A 23,353-nucleotide genomic window follows, 5' to 3' on the forward strand; every position below is an offset into this window, starting at 1 on the left:
AACGTATGGAAGAATGGAATGGAATGGGAATAGATAGTGGAGTGGAGTAGGAGTAGAGTAGCTTTATTGGCCATGTGTGATTGGAAATGAGTAGAGTAGAGTAGAAGTAGAGCTTTATTGGTGACGTGTGATTGGAAATGAGTAGAGTAGTAGAGTAGCTTTATTGGCCATGTGTGATTGGAAATGAATAGAGTAGCTTTATTGGCCATGTGTGATTGGAAATGAGTAGAGTAGAGTAGCTTTATTGGCCATGTGTGATTGGAAATGAGTAGAGTAGTAGAGTAGCTTTATTGGCCATGTGTGATTGGAAATGAGTAGAGTAGTAGAGTAGCTTTATTGGCCATGTGTGATTGGAAATGAGTAGAGTAGAAGTAGAGCCTTATTGGCGACGTGTGATTGGAAATGAATAGAGTAGTAGAGTAGCTTTATTGGCCATGTGTGATTGGAAATGAGTAGAGTAGCTTTATTGGCCATGTGTGATTGGAAATGAGTAGAGTAGAAGTAGAGCCTTATTGGCGACGTGTGATTGGAAATGAATAGAGTAGTAGAGTAGCTTTATTGGCCATGTGTGATTGGAAATGAGTAGAGTAGCTTTATTGGCCATGTGTGATTGGAAATGAGTAGAGTAGAGTAGCTTTATTGGCCATGTGTGATTGGAAATGAGTAGAGTAGTAGAGTAGCTTTATTGGCCATGTGTGATTGGAAATGAGTAGAGTAGCTTTATTGGCCATGTGTGATTGGAAATGAGTAGAGTAGAGTAGAAGTAGAGCTTTATTGGCCATGTGTGATTGGAAATGAGTAGAGTAGAGTAGCTTTATTAGCCATGTGTGATTGGAAATGAGTAGAGTAGTAGAGTAGCTTTATTGGCCATGTGTGATTGGAAATGAGTAGAGTAGCTTTATTGGCCATGTGTGATTGGAAATGAGTAGAGTAGAGTAGAAGTAGAGCTTTATTGGCCATGTGTGATTGGAAATGAGTAGGGTAGCCTTATTGGCCATGTGTGATTGGAAATGAGTAGAGTAGAGTAGAAGTAGAGCTTTATTGGCCATGTGTGATTGGAAATGAGTAGAGTAGAAGTAGAGCCTTATTGGCGACATGTGATTGGAAATGAGTAGAGTAGTAGAGTAGCTTTATTGGCCATGTGTGATTGGAAATGAGTAGAGTAGCTTTATTGGCCATGTGTGATTGGAAATGAGTAGAGTAGAGTAGAAGTAGAGCTTTATTGGCCATGTGTGATTGGAAATGAGTAGGGTAGCCTTATTGGCCATGTGTGATTGGAAATGAGTAGAGTAGAGTAGGAGTAGAGCTTTATTGGCCATGTGTGATTGGAAATGAGTAGAGTAGAAGTAGAGCCTTATTGGCGACATGTGATTGGAAATGAGTAGAGTAGTAGAGTAGCTTTATTGGCCATGTGTGATTGGAAATGAGTAGAGTAGCTTTATTGGCCATGTGTGATTGGAAATGAGTAGAGTAGAGTAGAAGTAGAGCTTTATTGGCCATGTGTGATTGGAAATGAGTAGAGTAGCTTTATTGGCCATGTGTGATTGGAAATGAGTAGAGTAGAGTAGAAGTAGAGCTTTATTGGCCATGTGTGATTGGAAATGAGTAGAGTAGAGTAGAAGTAGAGCTTTATTGGCCATGTGTGATTGGAAATGAGTAGGGTAGCCTTATTGGCCATGTGTGATTGGAAATGAATAGAGTAGAGTAGGAGTATAGCTTTATTGACCATGTGTGATTGGAAATGATTGGAACAGAGTAAGAGTAGAGTAGCTTTATTGGCCATGTGTGATTGGAAATGAATACAATGGAGTGGAATGGAATGGAGTGGGAATAAAAATAGAATAACAGAGTTGGAAGGGACCTTGGAGGTCTTCTAGTCCAACCCCCTGCTCAGGCAGGAAACCCTACACCATTTCAGACACATGGTTGTCCAATCTCTTCTTGAAAACTTCCAGTGCTGGGCCATTCACAACTTCTGGAGGAAACATATTCCACTGATTAATTGTTCTCACTGTCAGGATATTTTTCCTCAGTTCTAGGTTGCAGGAATTGGGTATGGCCAGTCTAGTGAAAAGAAGGACTAAGGGTGACAAGATAGCCATGTTCCAATATTTGAGGTTCTTCCAGAAAGAAGAAGGGGTCCACCTATTCTCCAAAGCACCAGAAGGCAGGACAAGAAGCAATGGATGGAAACTAATCAAGGAGAGAAAGAACCTAGAACTAAGGAGAAATTTCCTGACAGCTAGAACAATCAGTGGAATGATTTGCCTCCAGAACAGTGGTGGGTTCCTCCCGGTTCGGTCCAGTTCGGCCGAGCCGGTAGCAGTGACAATATGACGTCACCGAACCTGTTCCCCCCCTCCCGCCCTCCCACCCACCCCCACGTTATTCTTACCTTTTATTTGGTCCCACCCCCAATCTATTGCTGCCTCCTGAGTCCCAGCTGATGACTAGAGGGAAAAAAAACTGTTTAAACTCTTGCCGCGGGGCTTCAAAGGGCCGTCCTACAGCTGATCAGTGTTAAAAGCAAACAAATGAGTCGGGTCGTAAGTGCGAGGACAGGTCATAAGTGCGAGGACCTTCCAGAAATGACTCTGACCAGCTAGCCACGCCCACCTAGTCACATGACCTCCAACCCACACCCACAAAATAAGCCACGCCCACTGAACCGATAGTAAAAAAATTTAGAACCCACCCCTGCACCAGAAGCTTTAGGTACTCCATCACTGGAAGCTTTTAAGAAGAGATCAGAATGTAGCTGGAAGAGACCTTGGAGATCTTTTAGTCCAAGAGCAATCAAAGAAGAGCCAATACCAACATCCAGATTGGTAGACCAGCTCCCACCTATAACAGCTCCTCTCCACCTTGCAATCAGCCAATCAAAAACAAAGCTGGAAGGGATCTTGGAGGTCTTCTAGTCCAACCTCCTGATCAAGCAGGAGACCTTGTAACATTTTGGACAGGTGGCTGTCCAGTCTCTTCTTAGAAAACCTCCGGTGATGAAGCACCCACAATTTCTAAGGGCAAGCTGTTCCACTGGTTAAATTGTCCTCGCTGTTAGGAAGTTTCTCCTCAATTCCAGGTTGCTTCTCTCCTTGATTAGGTTCCAGCCATTGTTTCTTGTCCTGCCTTCAGGTGCTTTGGAAAATGAGTTGACTCTTCTTTGTGGCAGTCCCTCAAATACCGGAGAGATTGGAGAACACTTTGTGTGAAATGGTATAGGGCAGTGATGGCTAACCTTTTTGCCATCACGTGCCAAAAGCAGTGGGGGTTGCGCCCGTACGCATGCCCACACCCATAATTCTATGTGCCCCACCCTCCCGCGCATGCGTGCATAATCCCCCGCTCTCCCCACCTTTGGCATGCAATGGCACAGTGTGACCGTTTTTCACCCTCCCCAGGCTCCAGAGCCTTTCTAGGAGCCTGGGGAGGGTGAAAACAGCCTTCCCCACCCCTGGAGGCTGGAAACGACCCATTTGCCAACTTCTGGTGGGACCAGAAGGCCTGTTTTTTGCTCTCCCCAGGCTCCAGAGCCTTTCTAGGAGTCTGGGGAGGGTGAAAACAGCCTTCCCCACCCCCCGGAGGCTGGAAACGGCCCATTTGCCAACTTCTGGTGGGACCGGAAGACCTGTTTTTTGCTCTCCCCAGGCTCCAGAGCCTTTCTAGGAGTCTGGGAAGGGCAAAAACGGCCTTCCCCAGCCCCAACCCCCCGAGGCCCTCTGGAGGCTGGAAACAGCCTGTTTCCCTACTTCTGGTAGTCCCAGAAGGCCTGAAAATGGAGCTGAGCTCGCGTGCCCACCAATATGACTCCATGTGCCACCTGTGGCACGGGTGCCATAGGTTTGCCGTCACGGGTATAGGGTCTTCTGCTTGAGCAGCAGGTTGGACTAGAAGACCTCCAAGGTCCCTTCTAACTCTGTTATTCTGTTATTCCTGCCCACCAGCTGACTTTCGTGGCTAAGGCAGAACTTGAACTCAGGGTCTGTTACTTTCTATCCTTGTGCCTTAGAAAGAGTTCCGAAATCAATGAGAAGAATCTAAACAAAAGTGATTCATATTACAGGGTATTTATAAGAAAAGCCACCATTCATACACAAGCAGGCTGACCTCTGTCACAGTTTGTTGCAGCACATCCAACCAGACACACAATTAAATAATTCTGCAGGATTCATCTACATAAGAAAATGTCTTTATATACAATACCATGCAGGAGAATTCAGCATACAATATCAGGAACAGAGAAGCAATATTCATAGAAACAAGTCAATACAGAGTAGAGAGATACAAAGGCAAATATATTGTACAGAAGCTCCCATTATAGAGGCCAAACCAACTCATATATAAAATTCAGCAAGGCTAAGCCACGCCCAGCCTCCAAACTGTCTCTTATGGCCCCATACAAACAAATACTATGTTTCAGTTTCCAAACAGTCCCCATTGGTTGACCTGTTACCATGTCTATCCAAACCGTCTTATCTTAGTACAGGTAGTCCTTGACTTACGATTGAGCTAACATTTTTGGTGCTAGGCAAGACAGTTAAGTGAGTTTTGCCCCATGTTATGACCTGTTTTTCCACAGTTGTTAAGCGAATCACCGCAGGTGTTCGGTCAGTAGCACTGTTGTTAAGTGAATCAGGCTTCCCCACCGATTCTGCTTGTCAGAAGGTCGCAAAAGGGGATCACATGATGTCCAAATTTTGATCACGTGACCACAGGGATGCTGCAATGGTCGTTAAGTGTGAAAAATGGCCGTAAGTCACTTTTTCCAGTGCTGTTGTAATTTTGAATGTTCACTAAACGAACTGTTGTAAATGGAGGACTAACTATACTAAGGTTAGACAGGAATCAACGAAGCTCAGATAATGCTAGGTCAGTGATGGCTAACCTTTTTGTCAACGTGTGCCAAAAGTAGGGAGAGTGTGGGGGGAGGTCACGTGTGTGTGTGCCCACACCCATAATTCTATGCACCCCACCACCCTGCGCAGGCGTGTGCGACCCCCCGCGCTGCCCCCGCTTTTGGCACACAATGGCATGGTGGGCCTGATAGGCCCGTTTTTCACTCTCCCCAGGCTCCAGAGTCTTTCTAGGAGCCTGGGGAGGGCAAAAACAGCCTTCCTCAACCCCCCTGGAGGCTCTCTGGAGGCCAGAAACAGCCCATTTCCCGACTTCCGGTGGGCCCAGAAGGCCCAAAAATCAGCTGGCTGGCATGCACATGCTGAGCTAGGGCAACGCTCGCGTGCCCACAGATATGGCTCCGTGTGCCAACTGTGGCACGCGTGCCATAGGTTCGCCATCACGGTGCTAGGTCGTAACTGACCATGTAGGCCAGGCCTGGAAGGTCCTTCTGGGACCAGGTAGGTCTCACAAAGTTTCCCTCTTACGTTGCCGCAAATCTTTTGTCAGCTCAGCTCCTCGAAGAAGTGAGAATAGCTCCCCGCAATCATCCAGGGATTCAAGCTTATCAACTGCTTCTACAATGCTTTCGGCCACTTCTGGGGAGACTGCAGAAATGGCATTGTTGTGGAACTTCTTCACCAAATCCCCGCGGCTCAAGGGCTTCCTCCAGTGCCCGTAGAAGGTTTCGCAACGCTCTGCCCAGGTGTCTCCATCCTGGAGGATGATTTTGACCCCGCAGTAAAGGCTGTTGAAGCTGGGGAGATTGTCCGGAAAATGCTCCAGGCTGGTTTTTCGGAGGAGGTCATTCAACTCTGGCCTGGACAGTCTCTGCGGTGTGAAGGATTCAGCCGAGATGAAGCCATCCAGCAGCGCTGAGCAGGCGGCAAACTGGAAGGAGTGCCTGGCTTCGTGTTCGGAAGAAGGAAACGGCCGATTAACATATCTAATGTTGGGGACATCAAGCACGATGGCCTTGATGCAGTTAGTGGGCAGAGACTCCCCATTCCGGGCAAGGTGCTTCCTTACTGCCAGGGCAGCTTCGGCCATCCAGTGTGTCCCCAGATGCGCCGGGAAGCTCTTGAAGGCCACGTCTTGTTGGTCCAGCAACCAAGAGTAGGACTGCAGGCTGGGCAGTGTCTGGGGCAGGTAATCCATGTAAAAGGCCCCAAATCCTGACTCGAGGTCCAGAATCAGCTTGCTGGCTTGCAGGCCCAGAGAAGCCAAGAGAGCCGCTTCCGCGCCGTGCCGGCTGGCGTTGCCCATGTGAAGTGGTTTGGTCTGTGTGGCTGCGTTGGCCAGTGGGGCACCGGCATAAGAAGCGGCTACAGCCAGGGCTTCCTTACACTTGAGTTGGTTGAGGCCCAGGAGTTTTGCAGTGGCTGCAGCACTTCCCATGGTGCCGAGAATGGAGGGTGGGTGGAACCTGGAAGAATCAAAATGCCGTTATAACTCTGAATGGCCACTAAACACACTGTCGTAAGTCAAGGACTGCTTGTACATGGCATAAGTACGAAGAGAACAATAGCTTGCATCATTGGTGAAATGTAAATTTTGTTACTACCAGTTCTGTGGGCGTGGCTTGGTAGTGGTGGTGTAATATGACTGAGTGGGCGTGGCCAACTTTTTTTTTTTTAATTTTAAAACCATTTTTTCTACCATTGAAGAGGTTGTAAAAAATATGCTTTTAAAGCCTCTGACGATCCCAGCTGACTTGCCTGATCGGCAGAGGCTTTCTTTTTTAAAAAAAAAGCCTCTGATGATCCCAGCTGAGCCGCGCAATCATCAGAGGCTTTTTTTTTTTACTTTTAAAAGCATTTTTTTGGCCAAAGAAGTTGTAGAAAAAATGCTTTTAGAAATAAAATTAAAAAAAGCCCCTGATGATTGCGCGGCTCAGCTGGGCAATGGGGGGGGTGGGGCCGGGATTTTTGCTACCGGTTCTCCGAACCACCCGCCGCCATCTCTACTGGATCAGGCGATCCGGCCCGAACCGGGAGCATTTCACCCCTGGCTTGCATCCAGTCAAGGGGTGCCAATAAATGATCTGCTCTGCCACATCGGAAAGCCCGTTCAGGATCTGGTCCTCAAGTAATGACCATCTAACAAAGAAGCCCACTCAGTTTAGATAGGAATAAATGAAGCTCAGATGATGCTAGGTAGAGTCGTGGCTGACCATTAAGCCCATGCCAGGAGAGTCCTTCTGGGGCTTATTTTAGAACAAGTTAAAAAAGCAAACACAGACCTTTTAGGAAGATTGCTGGCCTCCTTGGAGAAGCTCATCAGTCTGCCTTGCACCTCGATCCCAACGTTGAAAGCCAAAAGCAAGTCGCAGCCAGAAATCCTTTGTTTTTCGGACACACCTTCGGCGACAGCCATGAGGGCTGACAACACTGGCCCCGACGGATGGGTGGTCGGATGCCACGTATCATCAAAATCCATGGAGTGTATCTGTGAAGGGGGAGGCAGAGAAAGGGAGAAAAAATTTTGAGGTGGGTGAGTTGCTAGGCCCTAGCGACTTTCTCCCAGCAAAAAACAGGTGGAATCAGAGGGTGGTAGGGAGTACCAAGAGATTCTTACCGCCACACCGTTCACCAACGCTGCGTAGAGCGGAGGCAGCTTGAGCGTTGAGCATCCCCAGACAGAACTGGATGAATCCGAGCTGTAAATCTGGAAAAAAAAAAAAGAAAAAAATCCCAATTCTGCTTAGGAGGAACTTTTACATGTGAAGCCAAGCAACCGCTTCTCTTTATTCTCTCCTAGGCTCATTCCACCAAGAGCATCGAATGCAAGGAATCAGGAGCCAGAACAGAGTTCAAAAGTTCTACAAGTTTATTCCAAGCAACCCTATACACAAGAATCTGATCTACTAAAGGTCAAGGCAAATTGGTGCACAAGCAATGAGCAGATGCTCCAAAATCCAACAATGTATCCGTCAGGTCCAAGACCAGGCTAAAGTAAACCAGGATAAAGTTTGAAAGTACTTGTAAGTTTATTCCAAGCAACCCTATACACAAGAATCTGATCTACTAACGGTCAAGGCAAATTGGTGCACAAGCAATGAGCAAATGCTCCAAAATCCAACAATCTATCCATCAGGTTGAAGACCAGGATAAAGTAAACCAGGATAAAGTTCGAAAGTACTCTAAGTTTATTCCATGCAATCTATACACAAGAATCTGATCTACTAAAGGTCAAGGCAAATTGGTGCACAAGCAATGAGCAGATGCTCCAAAATCCAACAATGTATCCGTCAGGTCCAAGACCAGGCTAAAGTAAACCAGGATAAAGTTCGAAAGTACTCGTAAGTTTATTCCAAGCAACCCTATACACAAGAATCTGATCTACTAAAGGTCAAGGCAAATTGGTGCACAAGCAATGAGCAAATGCTCCAAAATCCAACAATCTATCTGTCAGGTTGAAGACCAGGATAAAGTAAACCAGGATAAAGTTCGAAAGTACTCTAAGTTTATTCTATGCAATCTATACACAAGAAACTGATCTACTAACGGTCAAGGCAAATTAGCGCCGGATAAGAGTCAATGGACTTCAAGGGGGGCTGGACTTAGGTCTCTTATAGCAGCATAGTGACTCCAAACTGATGGTGCACTTGACCCCACTCTCTGGCTTAGCTTGGTTATCTCCTATAAAAAGGCAAGAGCAAGAGGACCTACTCCTTCTTATGCAAAACTCACGTGCACAGATCTCCATCATGGGCAGGTTAGATGCTAACCAAAGGCAGCAGTCTGATAATGGACTCCATGGTTGCTATCATTTGGGGGGTGGGGTGGCCCTCAGGCTATCTGGAACAGAGTCCTCGGGTGGAAAAGGGCCCCCTTTGCTGGAGGAAGGGGCTGGAGCATTACCCCATCTACCCCATGCCAGCCCAACCAGGAAGAAGAATCCTCAGGTGGAGAATTGATATACCCCTTTAGGTGAACAGAGGTGGGAGGGCTTCAGGAAAAGGCCACCTTGTGCTAACCTCCATAGTGGAAAGAAATAACAATAAGGATAACCTGTGGCAAAATACAAGGCTGTTATCTTAAAACAGGAATGTGGAACTTTGGCCCTTTGATGACTTGTGGACAACTCCCAGAATTCTTGAGCCAGCAATGCTGCCCACCTGTGCCTTAAAAGATCAATAACTGCCTAGCCCAAAAGTTATCAATCAAGATCACGTGAGGTACTAATACTACTCTATAAAGCCTTGGTAAGACCACACCTAGAATACTGCATCCAGTTTTGGTTACCACCCTATAAAAAGATGTTGAGACTCTAGAAAGACTGCAGAGAAGAGCAACCATTAGGGTGATTAGGGGACTGGAGACTAAAACATATGAAGAACAGTTACAGGAACTGGGCATGGCTAGTCTAGTGAAGAGAAGGACCAGGGAAGACATGAGAGCAATGTTCCAATATTTGAGGGGCTGCCACAGAGGGGGAGGGGGCGCAAGCTATTTTCGAAGGCACCTGAAGGCCAGACAAGGAATAATGGATAGAAATTGGTCAAGGAGAGATTCAACCTGGAAATAAGGATAACTTTTCTGACAGTGAGAGCAATCAACCCATGGAAGAGAAGTTGCCTTCTGAAGTTGTGGGAGCTTCGTCACTGGAGGCTTTCAAGAAGAGCTTGGACTGTCATTTGTCAGAAATGGTGTAGGGTCTCCTGCTTGGGCAGGGGGTTGGACTAGATGATGTACAAGGTGCCTTCCAACTCTGTTAATCTGATTTGAGGTGAGAATTAAGACAACAGATCCTCTTACCTTGCTGTACTGGATGAGCTTCTGGAAGACGTCGGTTCTGGTGCCCACCAGCCCGACTCCCAAAGTATCCAAAATCATCCGTTTGCTCCTCTGAACAACTCGGTCGGTCAGATGGCTCGGATTCAACCCATGGATCACATTAGCAAAGTTCCCCGTAATATTCTGGCAAAGAGAAACCAAACCGTGTCAGCCACGTTTCCTCCTCCCCTGCCATTTTCTCCAGACCCCAACCTGCTTGGATTTATCTTCACAGAAGCAAATCACAGGTCGTCCTTGACCTACAACCGTTCATTTAGTGACCAAAGTTACAACAGCACTGAAAAGAGAGACTTATGATGGTTTTTCACACTTAGGACCAGGGGTGAAATGCTCCCGGTTCGGACCGGATCACCTGATCCGGTAGCGATGGAGGTGGGTGATTCAGAGAATCAGCAGCAAAAAATCCCTGCCCCCCCCCCGCCATTGCCCAGCTGAGCAGCGCAATCATCAGAGGCTTTTTTTAAAATTTTTAAAAGCATTTTTTCTACAACCTCTTCGGCCGAAAAAATGCTTTTAAAAGTAAAAAAATAAATAAAAGCCTTTGATGATCATGCGGCTCAGCTGGGATCATCAGAGGCTTTTAAAAAAAAAAGCTTCTGCCAATCAGGCAAGTCAGCTGGGATCGTCAGAGGCTTTTAAAAGCATTTTTTTTTACAACCTCTTCAGCCGAAAAAATGGTTTTAAAAGTAAAAAAAAAAAAAAGTTGGCCACGCCCACTCAGTCATATTACCCCACCACCACCAAGCCACACCCACAGATCCAGTAGTAACAAATTTTACATTTCACCACTGCTTAGGACCATTGCAGCCTCTCCGTGGTCGTGTGATCAAAATTCAGACTCTTGGCAACTGGCATGTACTTATGACGGTTGTGGTTTCCCAGGGTCATGGGAACCCCTTTTGGGACTTTCTGACAAGGAAAGTCAATTGGGAAGCCCAGATTCACTTAACAACCGGGTTACTAATTTAATAACTGCAACGAGTCGCTTAACAGCTGTGGCAAGAAAAGTCATAAAACGGGGCGGGGGACTGCTTAACAACTGTCTCATTTAGCAACACAGAAATGTTGGGCTCAATTGTGGTCGTAGGTCAAGAACCACCTGTAATACCCTGTGCATTTCCTAACCCTGCTGACCAGCTACCCTCATGGAGCAGAAACACAATTTTATCAGAAAATGAAAAATCCTTTGGTTCTGATAACTTCATTTCCGCAGCCCCCCTGGCTCTATCTGACAACGTAGAGCAGTGGGACTGAAGGAAGTGCCAAATTTCGACCCACAACCTGCTCTTGCCCAGTTTTTGCAAGTTGAGGATGGATGGTCTCTACCTCACCTCGCTTCAAGGACCTGGTAGCCTTGCCAACAACAGCAGAAAAAGCAGAAAAATTTTGGGGGAAAATAAAAAAAATGGCTTAATGAGATTTTAATGCGAAAGATTGAATGGCGACCAGAGACATGCCTGCTCGGTTCTAAACTGGAAAATATCAAAAGAGATTCATGGTATCTTGCATTACACATTATCACAGCGGCGAGATTGGCGTACGCTCAATTTTGGAAAAATCAAAATATCCCAACAGAGGAGACAATTATAAAGAAGATCTTCGAATGTGCGGAAGCAGATAATTGACCAATAAAAGACAAAGACCAAACACAAATATGTCTATCTTGGGAAAAATTTTATAAATGGTTAGAGAAGAGGAAATTATAACCCACACTAGATGAGGAATTGTATATATTGAGAAACTTATATTGTACAAGTAAAGTGAGGTCGGATAGACCTAATTGATGTATAAAGGTATATAAGTTATTCTGTCTTCTCCGGAACATAATATGGAAACATACTACCGAATATTAGGTTATTAAGGTACTACATAGAAGTATGCCTTTCTTTTTCTTCTTCTTCTTTGTTTTGTGTTGTATTGTCTTGTGTGTTATTTATATGATGTGTTGTTTGTTCTTTTTAATGGAAAATGTAAATAAAGATTATTTAAAAAAAAAACATTGGCCATGGCAACAGCTCACACATACATCCCATAATGTTAACCTTGGGCCTACAGGCGCTGTCCGGAGCAGAGGAAGCTGCTTCCAATTTCTGGCTCAGCTCAACCAGTCTGTGCTGGTCTCTCAGACCTCAAGGACAATTTCCTCCATCTCTGTTGCTTGACTCTACTCGAAAGTCAACATGGATTAGGTCTGCTGTCTCCTGTAGACAAAGCCACACGTCCCTCCCTGCCTAAGCCCTCTGCCTCCTCCACTTTCAGCCCAAGCTTCCATGCCTCCCCCTGGGAACAAGACACGGAAAAACTTACCTTGGCCCACATGATGCCACGGAGTGATGTCCTGTGCCTGCAAAGACCACGCTGGGGAGGACTGAACCTCTTCCTTTTATACATGTTCAAGGAGGAGCGAGGGCCTTTCAACATCTCCAATTTTCCCCGCTCTCCATGGCCCATTAGACGCTGCTGCCCGGTATTGCAACAGGCTCTGCGTTGACAGCAAATCACGTGTTGAGTCAAACAAGATGGTTTGGGACTTCCAAAAAAACACTTGTGAGTGACGCAGCGGTAGGCCCCACCTATCCCCGGTGGCGTTTGTGTGTTGTGAAAGGACACAGCTGGAGGAGAGTCCCCAAACCTCTTTCACAAGTGAGGCTTCTTGACTAAGGAAGCAACGGATATTTACAGGGATTCCCACAGTAGAAGAAACACTGCTACTCTAGTTCTTGTCAGCCTGACACTGATAGATGGCAGAAACCCAGCTACTGCAGACAGTCCTTGATCAGGGCCGGATTTAGATGAAAAGAGGCCCTAGGCTATTCCACTTATGAGGCCCTTTCACCTATAGTGAAAGTGTAATTTTAATTTTGCTAACAATTTGAATGTAGGCCCCTCTTGATCTTGAGGCCCTAGGCTGAAGCCTAGTTAGCCTATAGGAAAATCCGGCCCTGTCCTTGATTTATAGCCGCAATTCAGCCCAACGTTTTTTTGTGGCTAAGCGAGATGGTTGTGAAGCGGCTTTCGCCCTCTTGAACAGCCTTGCTTGCAACCGGCGTAAAGTGAATCCCTGCGGTTGTTCAGTTAGTAACACGGTTGTTAAACGGATCTGGCTTTCCCATCGTCTCTGCGGGTCAGAAGGTTGCAAAAACGGGTTCTCACTCGAAAAATGCAGTCATGGATCATTCTTGCCTAGGGTTCAAGTTGAGGCAGGACTGACACGCTGATTCTTGGGTATTGGCAGCATGAAATGAACTGGCAGTACTTTTGAACTCTATCCTGCTTCCTGACTTCTCGCATTTGACAAGTGTATACTGCTATAGCCTCTTTTTTTTTTTTTTATTTGATTTATATGCCACCCTTCTCCGGAGACTCAGAGCGGCTTACAATGCGCTAAGCAATAGCCTTCATCCTTTTGTATATGTATACAAAGTCAGCTTATTGCCCCCACAAACCAGGTCCTCATTTTACCTACCTTAGAAAGGATGGAAGGCTGAGTCAACCTTGAGCCTGGCTAGATTTGAACCTGCAGTAATTGCAGGTTCTTGGCTAGGTTTTGTGCAAATCCAGGAAGCAGGCAAATTTAGAAAACTAGCACATATGTGGTAGTCGTTCCCGACTCTAGGGGGCGGTGCTCATCTCCGTTTCAAAGCCGAAGAGCCAGCGCTGTCCGAAGACGTCTCCGTGGTCATGTGGCCAGCATGACTAAATGCCAAAGGCGCACAGAACGCTATTACCTTCCTACCAAAGGTGATCCCTATTTTTCTACTTGCATTTTTTACATGCTTTCGAACTGCTAGGTTGGCAGAAGCTGGGACAAGTAATGGGAGCTCACCCCATTACGCGGCACTAGGGATTCGAACCGCTGAACTGCCGACCTTTCGATCGACAAGCTCAGCATCTTAGCCACTGAGCCAACTGCATCCCTATTCAGAAATTTACTTTCTGTCAATTATGATAGCGGAGACATTGTTGTCTCAAGCAGGAGATCCAAAATCTCCCTTGCTCCCAGCTCATAAACCCAACCCAACCCAACCCAACCCAACCCAACCCAACTCAATCCAATCCAATCCAATCCAATCCAATCCCATCCCTTATTATGGTCATGAACCAGCACAATTCAGTGTGGAGAATGGGACCCACCTCAAACTTGTCTGTTCTTCTCATTTCCCACAACCCATCCTATTTCTTCTTCTCTTTCCTTTCAGACCGTCTCCTGCGTAAGGCTGTATTTCTCGTGCAAACACAAGGTTTCCTGTAAAAGTTTGATCTTGTGAAACTCCATTGAACACGAAAAGGATGACTTTCATCCCTCCAGTTTATCCGTTTCACTTTCAGGTTGCATAAGGTTATGCCGCCCCAACTTCTCCTTTTTATGCCCTCCAAAATAAATGGTTCATAGGCCAGAAATCCCATTGCAAGATAGGAATCTCACCCTTTCATCTACAAAAAGAAAACCTGAAACCTTCCCTGAAATGAAATGTCAGGGTTGTTAGGAACCGTGTGTGTGTGTGTGTGTGTGTGTGTGTGTGTGTGTGTGTGTGTGTGTGTGTGAATCTCTCTCCTTAGACATCTAGGATCCAGATTAACCAACATTTTAAACAGAACTCCTGAGAGATAAGAGGGTTTTCTAAGCATAAGAAATTCTGGTTTTACTCATTGAAAAGGGACATGTCAGTTTTTGTTTTTGTTTTTGTTTTTTAATTTGATTTATATGCCGCCCTTCTCCAGAGACTCAGGGCGGCTTACAGTGCATTAAGCAATAACCTTCATACTTTTGTATATTTATACAAAGTCAGCTTTTTGCCCCCACGAACTGGGTCCTCAATTTACCTACCTTAGAAAGGATGGAAGGCTGAGTCAACCTTGAGCCTGGTGAGATTTGAACTTACAGTAATTGCAGACAGCTGGTGTTAATCACAATGCTATCAGTCTGCTGAGCCACCAGGCCCAGCAGACCTGAGCAGTGAGACCTTCACAGTTCGAATTTTGTGAATATGTCTTATTTTTACATACAAATGAACCAGAAGCAGAGGGGCCTACTAACTCTCCTCCTAAGTTGGGCTGCAAATCTACCGGAGTCACAAACTTAAGATCAGATGACAACCTGGGCTCACCTTGGATGTTAAAAGGTAAAGGTAAAGGTTCCCCTCACACATATGTGCTAGTCGTTCCCGACTCTAGGGGACGGTGCTCATCTCCATTTCAAAGCTGAAGAGCCAGCGCTGTCCGAAGACGTCTCTGTGGTCATGTGGCCGGCATGACTAAATGCCAAAGGCGCACAGAATGCTGTTACCTTCCCACCAAAGGTGGTCCCTATTTTTCTACTTGCATTTTTTATGTGCTTTCAAACTGCTAGTTTGACAGAAACTGGGACAAGTAATGGGAGCTCACGCCATTATGCAACACTAGGGATTCGAACCACTGAACTGCCGACCTTTCGATCAAAAGGCTCAGTGTCTTAGCCACTGAGCTACCATTGTTACCATTTCCTTAAAATGTTATCCCTGTAGCCAACAGGATGGAGGAGGAGGAGGAGGAGGAGGAGGAGGAGGAGGAGGAGGAGGAGGAGGAGGAGGAGGAGGAGGAGGAGGAGGTCGAGGAAGAGGGGGAGAGAGAAATATGCAATTTGATTTTTCATGTAAGAAACATTTCTATTTATTTCAACCACTGGTCCAACAGGATGAAATCCCCACAGCAAGCAACATCAAGCAACATCAAGTGAGGTAGACTAATACCACTCTATAAAGCCCTAGTAAGACCACACCTAGAATACTTCATCCAGTTTTGGTCACCACACTATAAAAAAGATGTTGAGACTCTAGAAAAAGTGCAGAGAAGAGCAACCAGGATGATTAGGGGACTGGAGACTAAAACATATGAAGAACGTTTTCAGGAAGTGGGCATGGCTAGTCTAGTGAAGAGAAGGACATCATAGGGGAGGACATCATAGAAGTGTTCCAATATTTGAAGGGCTGCCACAGAGAGGAAGGGGTCAAGCTAGTTTCCAAAGCACCTGAAGGCCAGACAAGGAATAATGGATGGAAACTGACCAAGGAGAGATTCAACCTAGACATGTGGAGGAACTTTCTGACAGTGAGAACAATCAACCCATGGAACAGAAGTTGCCTTCAGAAGTTGTAGGAGCTTCATCATCACTTGAGACTTTCAAGAAAAGATTGGACTGCCATTTGTCAGAAATGGTATAGGGTTTCCTGCTTGAGTGGGGGGTTGGACTAGATGACCTATAAGGTCCCTTCCAACTCTGTTAATCTGTTAATCTTCTATGCTTACAGGTCCTCCCATTAGTTTTCCTTGTTTCTCAAGGTTCAGATTCAAAAGAGTCTGGCTCTCATAGGATCATTCTACAGGCTGGATGGCATATTTTGTGACATCCGCAGAGTCTTCTATGCACATTAAATCTAGACTTGAACAAGCAGCTTTCTGTGCCACTTAGTGGGAATTAGGACCATGAGTTCCCCTACTAACCATGGTTCTTCAGGATCTCAAAGAAGGGTTTTCCCACCCAGCCAGGCAGCCGAGTCCCAGACTTGAGGGTCTGGTCACTATAGAGCTGCTTTGTTGAAGGAAGAGAATATTGCTGGGGAGAGAATTTGGTGAAGGTTTAAACAGATAATATATCTTGAGACATCTAAAGCCCCATAACAGGATGACGGAGGCTAAAGATAGACATTCACTTTCAATATTATAGCAGAAGCATTTAAAGGAATTTGTGGGCTACGCTTTGCAGAAGAAGAAGCAGCCTCAGGAACAGGGTTTTTTGCTGTCCTTAGCAGAACGGAAATACAGCAGATTAATAACACGTGGCAGAAACATCTATTTCAAGCACATCCATTGAGAGCGGCTGGTCCAAAGGCCGAGTCACCTCCGGCTTCACCATTCAGAAATGGGAGATGTGGAGGCCGGGCCGAGAGCTCCTCTTCTGGTTTCTAACTTGTGCACCTGGGTTGCAGCCTCCCAGGCTCATTATACTTGCAAACAATAAATATGGTGTAGGGTCTCCTGCTTTGGCAGCGGAGTTGGACTAGATGACCTACAAGGTCCCTTCCAACTCTGTTCATCTGTTAAAAACAGATCTTGGTTTGCCTAAATTAAAATCCATAACAAATTCAGATCAATCGTGGCATCCCCAGAACATTTCCTCACCTGTCTCCTTGCCTGTCCCTGGAAAGTCCCCCTCCCATATTTTCCTAGCAGGGTCCAGCCAGGCACCTGCGCTGCCCACGGAAGGGTCTCCTCCCCAGCTCATTCCTGGGTGGGCTTGAGGGTGAGAGAGATAGAGAGAATGAGAGAAAGCGAAAGATTGGGAGAGAGAATGGAGGATAGAGGGAATGAGAGAATGAAAGAGAGAGAGAATGAAGAGAATCTGAAAGAGAGAATGAGAAAGAGAATGAAAGAGAGAGAGAATGAAATAGAGAAAAAATGGAGAATGAGAAAGAATGAAAGAGAAAATGAGGACCCAGTTTGTGGGGGCAATAAACTGACTTTGTATAAATATACAAAAGTATGAAGGCTATTGCTTAATGCACTGTAAGCCACCCTGAGTCTCCGGAGAAGGGCGGCATATAAATCAAATAAAAAAGAAAGAAAGAAAAGAATGGAGAATGAGAAAGAATGAAAAAGAAAGAATGAGAGAATGAAAGAGAGAGAATGAGAGAGAAAGAATGAAAGGGAGAGAGTGAGAAGAGAGAGAATGAGAGCGAGCGAATGAGAGAGAGAGGATGAAAGAGAAAATGAGAGAAAACGAAAGAGAGAGAATAAAGGGAGCATGAGAGTCTGAAAGAGAGAAAGAGAGTGAGAGAGAATGAAAGAAAGAGAGAAAATAAATGGAGAAAGAGAGAGAGAGGCATATCCTTAGTTCTCACTTCCAATTAATAGAGGAGGCAGACCTGCCCATTTATAGGTAGTACATTAAACGATCATCCTTAGTTGTACTTTGGATCTCTGAATGGCCCCCAAATCTGTTTCTATCATCCCTCCTTTCATTCATGTCATCCACACTGTGCGATTTTTTTCACGTATTGTTGTTTACCTTCTGGATACCATAACCGTTATTACCTGAACTCAAGAGATACACCGACCATAATCCTCCTTCATCCGGGGCTGTACTTGTCAAATACACCAATAACTAGAGACTGACCCCGATTGTGAAACCTAGATACGTGTGGAAAGAATGATGTTGGCGATGTGTTTGTGTGCCTGCGGTTTGGTAAAAGGAAAAGAGCAGAGAATTGGTCTGTTTCTTGCAGGCTTTTCACCAGCAGAGAGCAGCAGCTACCCGCAGTTAACAAAACACTGACTAATTTGGGAGCAAAGCCAGACAGGCCCTGGTTAATTCTCCCTTGGGGGATGGCCTGGGAACCCCAGGACTGGAGACTTGTCTTCTAGAAGAGAGCAATGGCCAATGGTTCAGCAGCCCTTCCTTGTTTCTACCATGAAGGGCAGAATGCTGTGATCTCCAGCAACTGAAGTCAACTCGAAGGTCTCTTAGCTTTTCTGATGTTGCTAGTTATTTATTCCTAAAGGCCAACTTTTGGGGGGGGGAAGAGAGACACCATCTCTTCCTTCTGAGAGTCCAGTTTGCCTGCTTGGACCCTGAAGAGGATCTCCTGGGGAAGGGGAGACCTGATGGAATGCCTTCCCAACAACGGGCTCTGCCAACTTCCTTTGACACCATCCTCCATCAAAAGACTGCAAGAGATGCTGTCATGATCTCAGGGCAGAAGGATGTTCAGTGGTGGCTTTCTAGGTGCTGGGATCCCTGTAGCCAGGTGCCTTGGCTGCTTCGGCTTTCCATGTTCAGAAGAAGCTGAGGAGCCCCCAGTTCCTTCCTGTCCTGGAGCTGCATCATTCTAGCTTGAGGCTCTGTGGTCACCGAACTTCTGTTCTTATCTCTTTTTCCTGGGGTGGGCTTTCTTTTCTTTTTCTTGTTTTCTTTTTCTTTTCTTTCTTTCTTTCTTTCTTTCTTTCTTTCTTTCTTTCTTTCTTTCTTTCTTTCTTTCTTTCTTTCTTTCTTTCTTTCTTTCCCTTCCTTCCTTCCTTCCTTCTTTCTTTGTTTCTTTCTCTTCCTCCCTTCCTCCCTCCCTCCCTTTTTCTTTCCTTCTTTCTTTTCCTTCTTTCTTTCTCTTTCTTTCTCTCTTTCTCTCTTTTTTTTTTTTTTATATATGCCACCCTTCTCCGGAGACTCAGGGCGGCTTACAATGCGTTAAGCAATAGCCTTCATACTTTTGTATGTTTTATACAAAGTCAGCATATTGCCCCCACAAACCAGGTCCTCATTTTACCCACCTTAGAAAGGATGGAAGGCTGAGTCGACCTTGAGCCTGGTGAGAATTGAACTCGCAGTAATTGCAGGCAGCTGGATGTTAAATGCTGCTTTAGTAGGAGACATTAGCCTCCTATGCCACTCAGGCTCTTTCTTTCTCTCTCTCTCTCTCTCTTTCTTTTTCTTTCTCTCTCTCTTTTCTCTCTCTCTCTCTCTCTCTTTCTTTCTCTCTCTCTCTCTTCCTTCCTTCCTTCCTTCCTTTCTTGATATTTCCTTACATGCATCCTTTAGTCAACCTGCCTGAGAGGTCTGGCTGCAGAGGTCCAAGATAAGAAGCTCAAGGAATACAAGTTCGTGTAGGAGATGACCAAGGGAGGGGTCAAACATGTCATCAGTCTCAAGCCCCTTCACACCCACCAGAGACCTAAGTCCAGCCCACCTTGAATTCCGTTGAGTCTTATCTATCACCAATTTGCTTTGAACATTAATAGTTCCAATCCTTGTAGAAGGTGCATTAAACCTGTATTTGTTCAAACCTCCTTGGCTGCTGATTTCTTGACAGTTCACCTCCACTCCAAAAAAGCATGTGGGGAAATTCCTTTCTTGAAGAGGGGGTTGATTCCACTGCTGTTTGCTTGTTCTTTTCAACTGCAGCCATTTTAATTGTTTTAAACAGATATTAGCCTTTAATCAGTTGTACGGCTTTCTGAGGCATTAGCAATTTCACTCACCCAGTCCAAATATGGAAAAACTGAACTATTATCTAAGCAGGCAACCCCTCCTCCCATTTATGGCAGTTACTGACAAAGAAGAGGGTGTAGCTTTAAACTCTCCCCTCCTTCCCCTCCTTCTTACCAGGACACAGCTGCATTTCTCCTTTATTTTACCTGCATTCAGGCTATAATACAGCAAGCCACCTGTATCTGTAGTAGAGAAAGCTGTGAGTTTTTGCAGCTTCACCCAGAATATTGCGACCTTCTCCCCCCCCCCCCACCAACTCTAGCAGACCCAGGAAATTAATAAAGGAGAATATTTGTAGCTCAGGATTGACATGAGGGGGGTCCTTGGTGCTCTCTGAGCTTGGTTGTTTTCTTGCAGATGTTTCATTACCTAAACTAGGTAGCATCATCAGTGTTAGTAACTAACACTGAAGATGTTACCTAGTTTGGGTACTGAAACAGCCACGATGGCGCAGTGGTTAGAGTGCAGTACTGCAGGCTACTTTCAAGTTGTTCCAAGTTTCCATCTGGAGATCTGCAACAAAGGAATCTTTCCCCTACATCTGTTCCCTCAAAGACAACCACACCTTTCTAAAGGGAGAATGGGGATGTGGCTTAATGATGCTGGAACTGTTGGCTAGAAATACTGTACCATGAGCCTTGGTGGCGCAGTGGTTAGAGTGCAGTACTGCAGGCTACTTCTGCTGACTGCCGGCTGCCTGCAATTTGGCAGTTCAAATCTCACCAGGCTCAAGGTTGACTCAGCCTTCCATCCTTCGTAAAATGACGACCCAGTTTGTTGGGGGCAATATGCTATTCTGTAAACTGCTTAGAGAGGGCTGTAAAGCACTGTAAAGCGGTATATAAGTCTAAGGGCTATTGCTATCTGCACGGAAACAAGCAAACTCAGAGAGCACCAAGTACCCCTCAGAGTCAGGAAGATACGATATAGAATTCCATTTAGACCCCTCCGGTCATTTGGATAATGAAAGCATACTGTGATGTTGCTGGACAGAGAGTCCCCACTTCTGAAATTTTGAGCGTGTGAGTGGAGGTGGCTCAGAAGGAGCCGATCTCCCCTTCTGCATCCCTGAGGCAGCGGTAGTCTAGTGGGTGGCACCTGCCTGGCTGAGGCTCACAGGAGCTGGACTTGGCTCAGGGCAAAGCCACTCAGCCTCCTTGGAGTTTTTCTGGCTCAGGTTTTGAGGTGGGTTTGCCTGACAGCCTCAGGTACCGTTGCTGCTGTAGGGACTTCTGCTCCACATGGATAGCCTCTAACGAAAAGGACTAGGGGTGACATTTATTAGTTCGATTTATATATGCCGCCCTTCTCCGGAGACTCAGGGCGGCTTACAATGCATTAAGCAATAGCCTTCATACTTTTGTATATACCTGCTTAGTAGGGCTTTTTGGCCCCCCTGAGTGGTGTTCTATTTTATACAAAGTCAGCTTATTGCCCCCACAATCCAGATCCTCAATTTACCTACCTCGAAAGGATGGAAGGCTGAGTCAACCTTGAGCCTAGTGAGAATTGAACTCACAGTAATTGCAGGCAGCTGACAGCTAAGTACTACTTTAACAGCAATAGTTTAGTCCACTGCGCCACCCAGGCTCTATATATCATATCACCCAGACATGATAGCAGTGTTCTAATATCTAGTCCTGGTGGCAGAGTGGTTAGAATGCAGCATTGCAGGCAAACTCTGCCCTCTGCCAACAGTTCGATCCTGACTGGCTCAAGGTTGACTCAGTCTTCCATCCTTCCGAGTTCAGTAAAATGAGGACCCAGATTGTTGTGGGCAATATGGTGACTCTGTAAACAGCTTAGGGAGGGTCTGTAAAGCAATGTGAAGTGGTATATAAGTCTAAGCGCTATTGCTAAGTGCTATCGAAGGGGTTGCCCCAAAGAAGCAGGAGTCAACCTATTCTCCAAAGCACCTGAAGGCAGAACGAGAAGCAACAGATGGAAACTAATCAAGGAGAGAAGCCACCTAGAACTAAGGAGAAATTTCCTGACAGTTAGAACAATTAACCAGTGAAACAACTTGCCTCCAGAAGTTGTAAATGCTCCAACACTGGAAGTTTTTAAGAAGAGATTGGACAACCATTTGTCTGAAATGCTATAGGGTTTCCTGCCTGAGCAGGGGGTTGGACTAGAAGACCTCCGAGGTCCCTTCCAACTCTATTATTCTATATTCTACTTTCGCCTGACCAGCCACCTTTTAAGTAAGTTTATAAAAATGTTGTGGGAATAACACCCCTTTTCTTGCAAAGGCAACTGAATGGTGATAATTCATTCGGGCACATCTTTTTGCAATTCATAAAATTTATCGCCCTATCCGCTGGCTCTTAGGAACCTTATAAAATCTGGTCCATTCAGAGCATTGGTACTGTCCGTACTATTACCGCCACTATTACCTATTGCATGAGGGTTTATGCCATAAACACAATAAGGATCTGGGGGGTACCGGAGGAGGGTGCAGAGAGTCTGGATGGCAAACTTTCCAGAATCTAGAAATGGAAAAATAGCTGCTGGAATTAGCGGAAGGGCCAGCAAAGGGGGTAGACAAAGCAGAATAACAAAATAACAGAGTTGGAAGGGACTTGGAGGTCTTCTAGTCCAACCCCCTGCTCAAGTGAGAAACCCTGCAACAATCCAGACAAATCATTGTCCAATCTCTTCTTAAAAGCCTCCCGTGTTGCAGCACCCACAATTTAACAAGTTAACAGAGTTGGAAGGGACCTTGTAGGTCATCTAGTCCAATCCCCCACGCAAGCAGGAGACCCTACACCATTTAAGACATTTAATGGCAGTCCAATCTCTTCTTGAAAGCCTCCAGTGATGAAGCTCCCACAACTTCCGAAGGCAACTTCTGTTCCACTGATTGATCGTTCTCACTGTCAGAAAGTTCCTCCTCATTTCTAGGTTGAATCTCTCCTTGATCAGTTTCCATCCATTATTCCTTGTCTGGCCTTCGGGTGCTTTGGAAAATAGGTTGACCCCCTCCTCTCTTTGGCAGCCCCTCAAATATTGGAACACTTCTATGATGTCTCCCCTGGTCCTTCTCTTCACTAGACCAGACATACCCAGTTCCTGAAACTGTTCTTCCTATGTTTTAGTCTCCAGTCCCCTAATCATCCTGGTTGCTCTTTTCTGCACTCTTTCTAGGGTCGTCAACATATTTTTTATAATGTGGTAACCAAAACTGGATGTAGTACTCTAGGTATGGGCTTACTAAGATTTTATAGAGTGGTATTAGTCTACCTCACTTGATGTCGCTTGATGTTGCTTGCTGTGGGGATTTCACCCTGTTGGACCAGTGGTTGAAATAAATAGGAATGTTTCTTACATGAAAAAACAAATTGCATACTTCTCTCTCCCCCTCTTCCTCGACCTCCTCCTCCTCGACCTCCTCCTCCTCCTCCTCCTCCATCTTTCTGGAGGCAAGTCGTTCCACTGGTCGGAGCATCACCAGAGAAACCTCAAGGACCGAACACGGACACGTTGTGGTGTGAATCGGTTTAGAAAGTAAAAGCGGAGCGCCGACTCTACTCTTATTCTAGGAACGGAGAGGAAGGGACCCCGGGAGGGAGAATGGGGGCGGAGGAAGCGCTTCTAGAAACCAGGAGCGGAGACCCCGATTTTCTCCTCTGTCTGGCAGTCC

At 45.8% G+C, this 23,353-nt stretch overlaps 1 protein-coding gene across 1 annotated transcript; it reads right to left on the minus strand.

Moving 5' to 3' along the window:
- Positions 1 to 4,173: 4,173 nt before the first annotated feature.
- ACOD1 (aconitate decarboxylase 1) lies at positions 4,174 to 13,474 on the minus strand. Its single transcript, XM_034417036.3, has 5 exons — positions 12,000 to 13,474; positions 9,654 to 9,815; positions 7,471 to 7,560; positions 7,136 to 7,341; positions 4,174 to 6,319 (listed from the first exon to the last, which is right to left on the minus strand). The coding sequence occupies exons 1-5, from the start codon at positions 12,141 to 12,143 to the stop codon at positions 5,362 to 5,364; spliced, it is 1,560 nt and encodes a 519-aa protein (XP_034272927.2). The 5' UTR covers positions 12,144 to 13,474; the 3' UTR covers positions 4,174 to 5,361.
- Positions 13,475 to 23,353: the final 9,879 nt, after the last annotated feature.

The sequence above is a fragment of the Pantherophis guttatus genome, chromosome 5 (assembly GCF_059756535.1).
Source record: "Pantherophis guttatus breed Tessera chromosome 5, ASM5975653v1, whole genome shotgun sequence".
Classification (NCBI taxonomy): Eukaryota; Metazoa; Chordata; class Lepidosauria; order Squamata; family Colubridae; genus Pantherophis; species Pantherophis guttatus.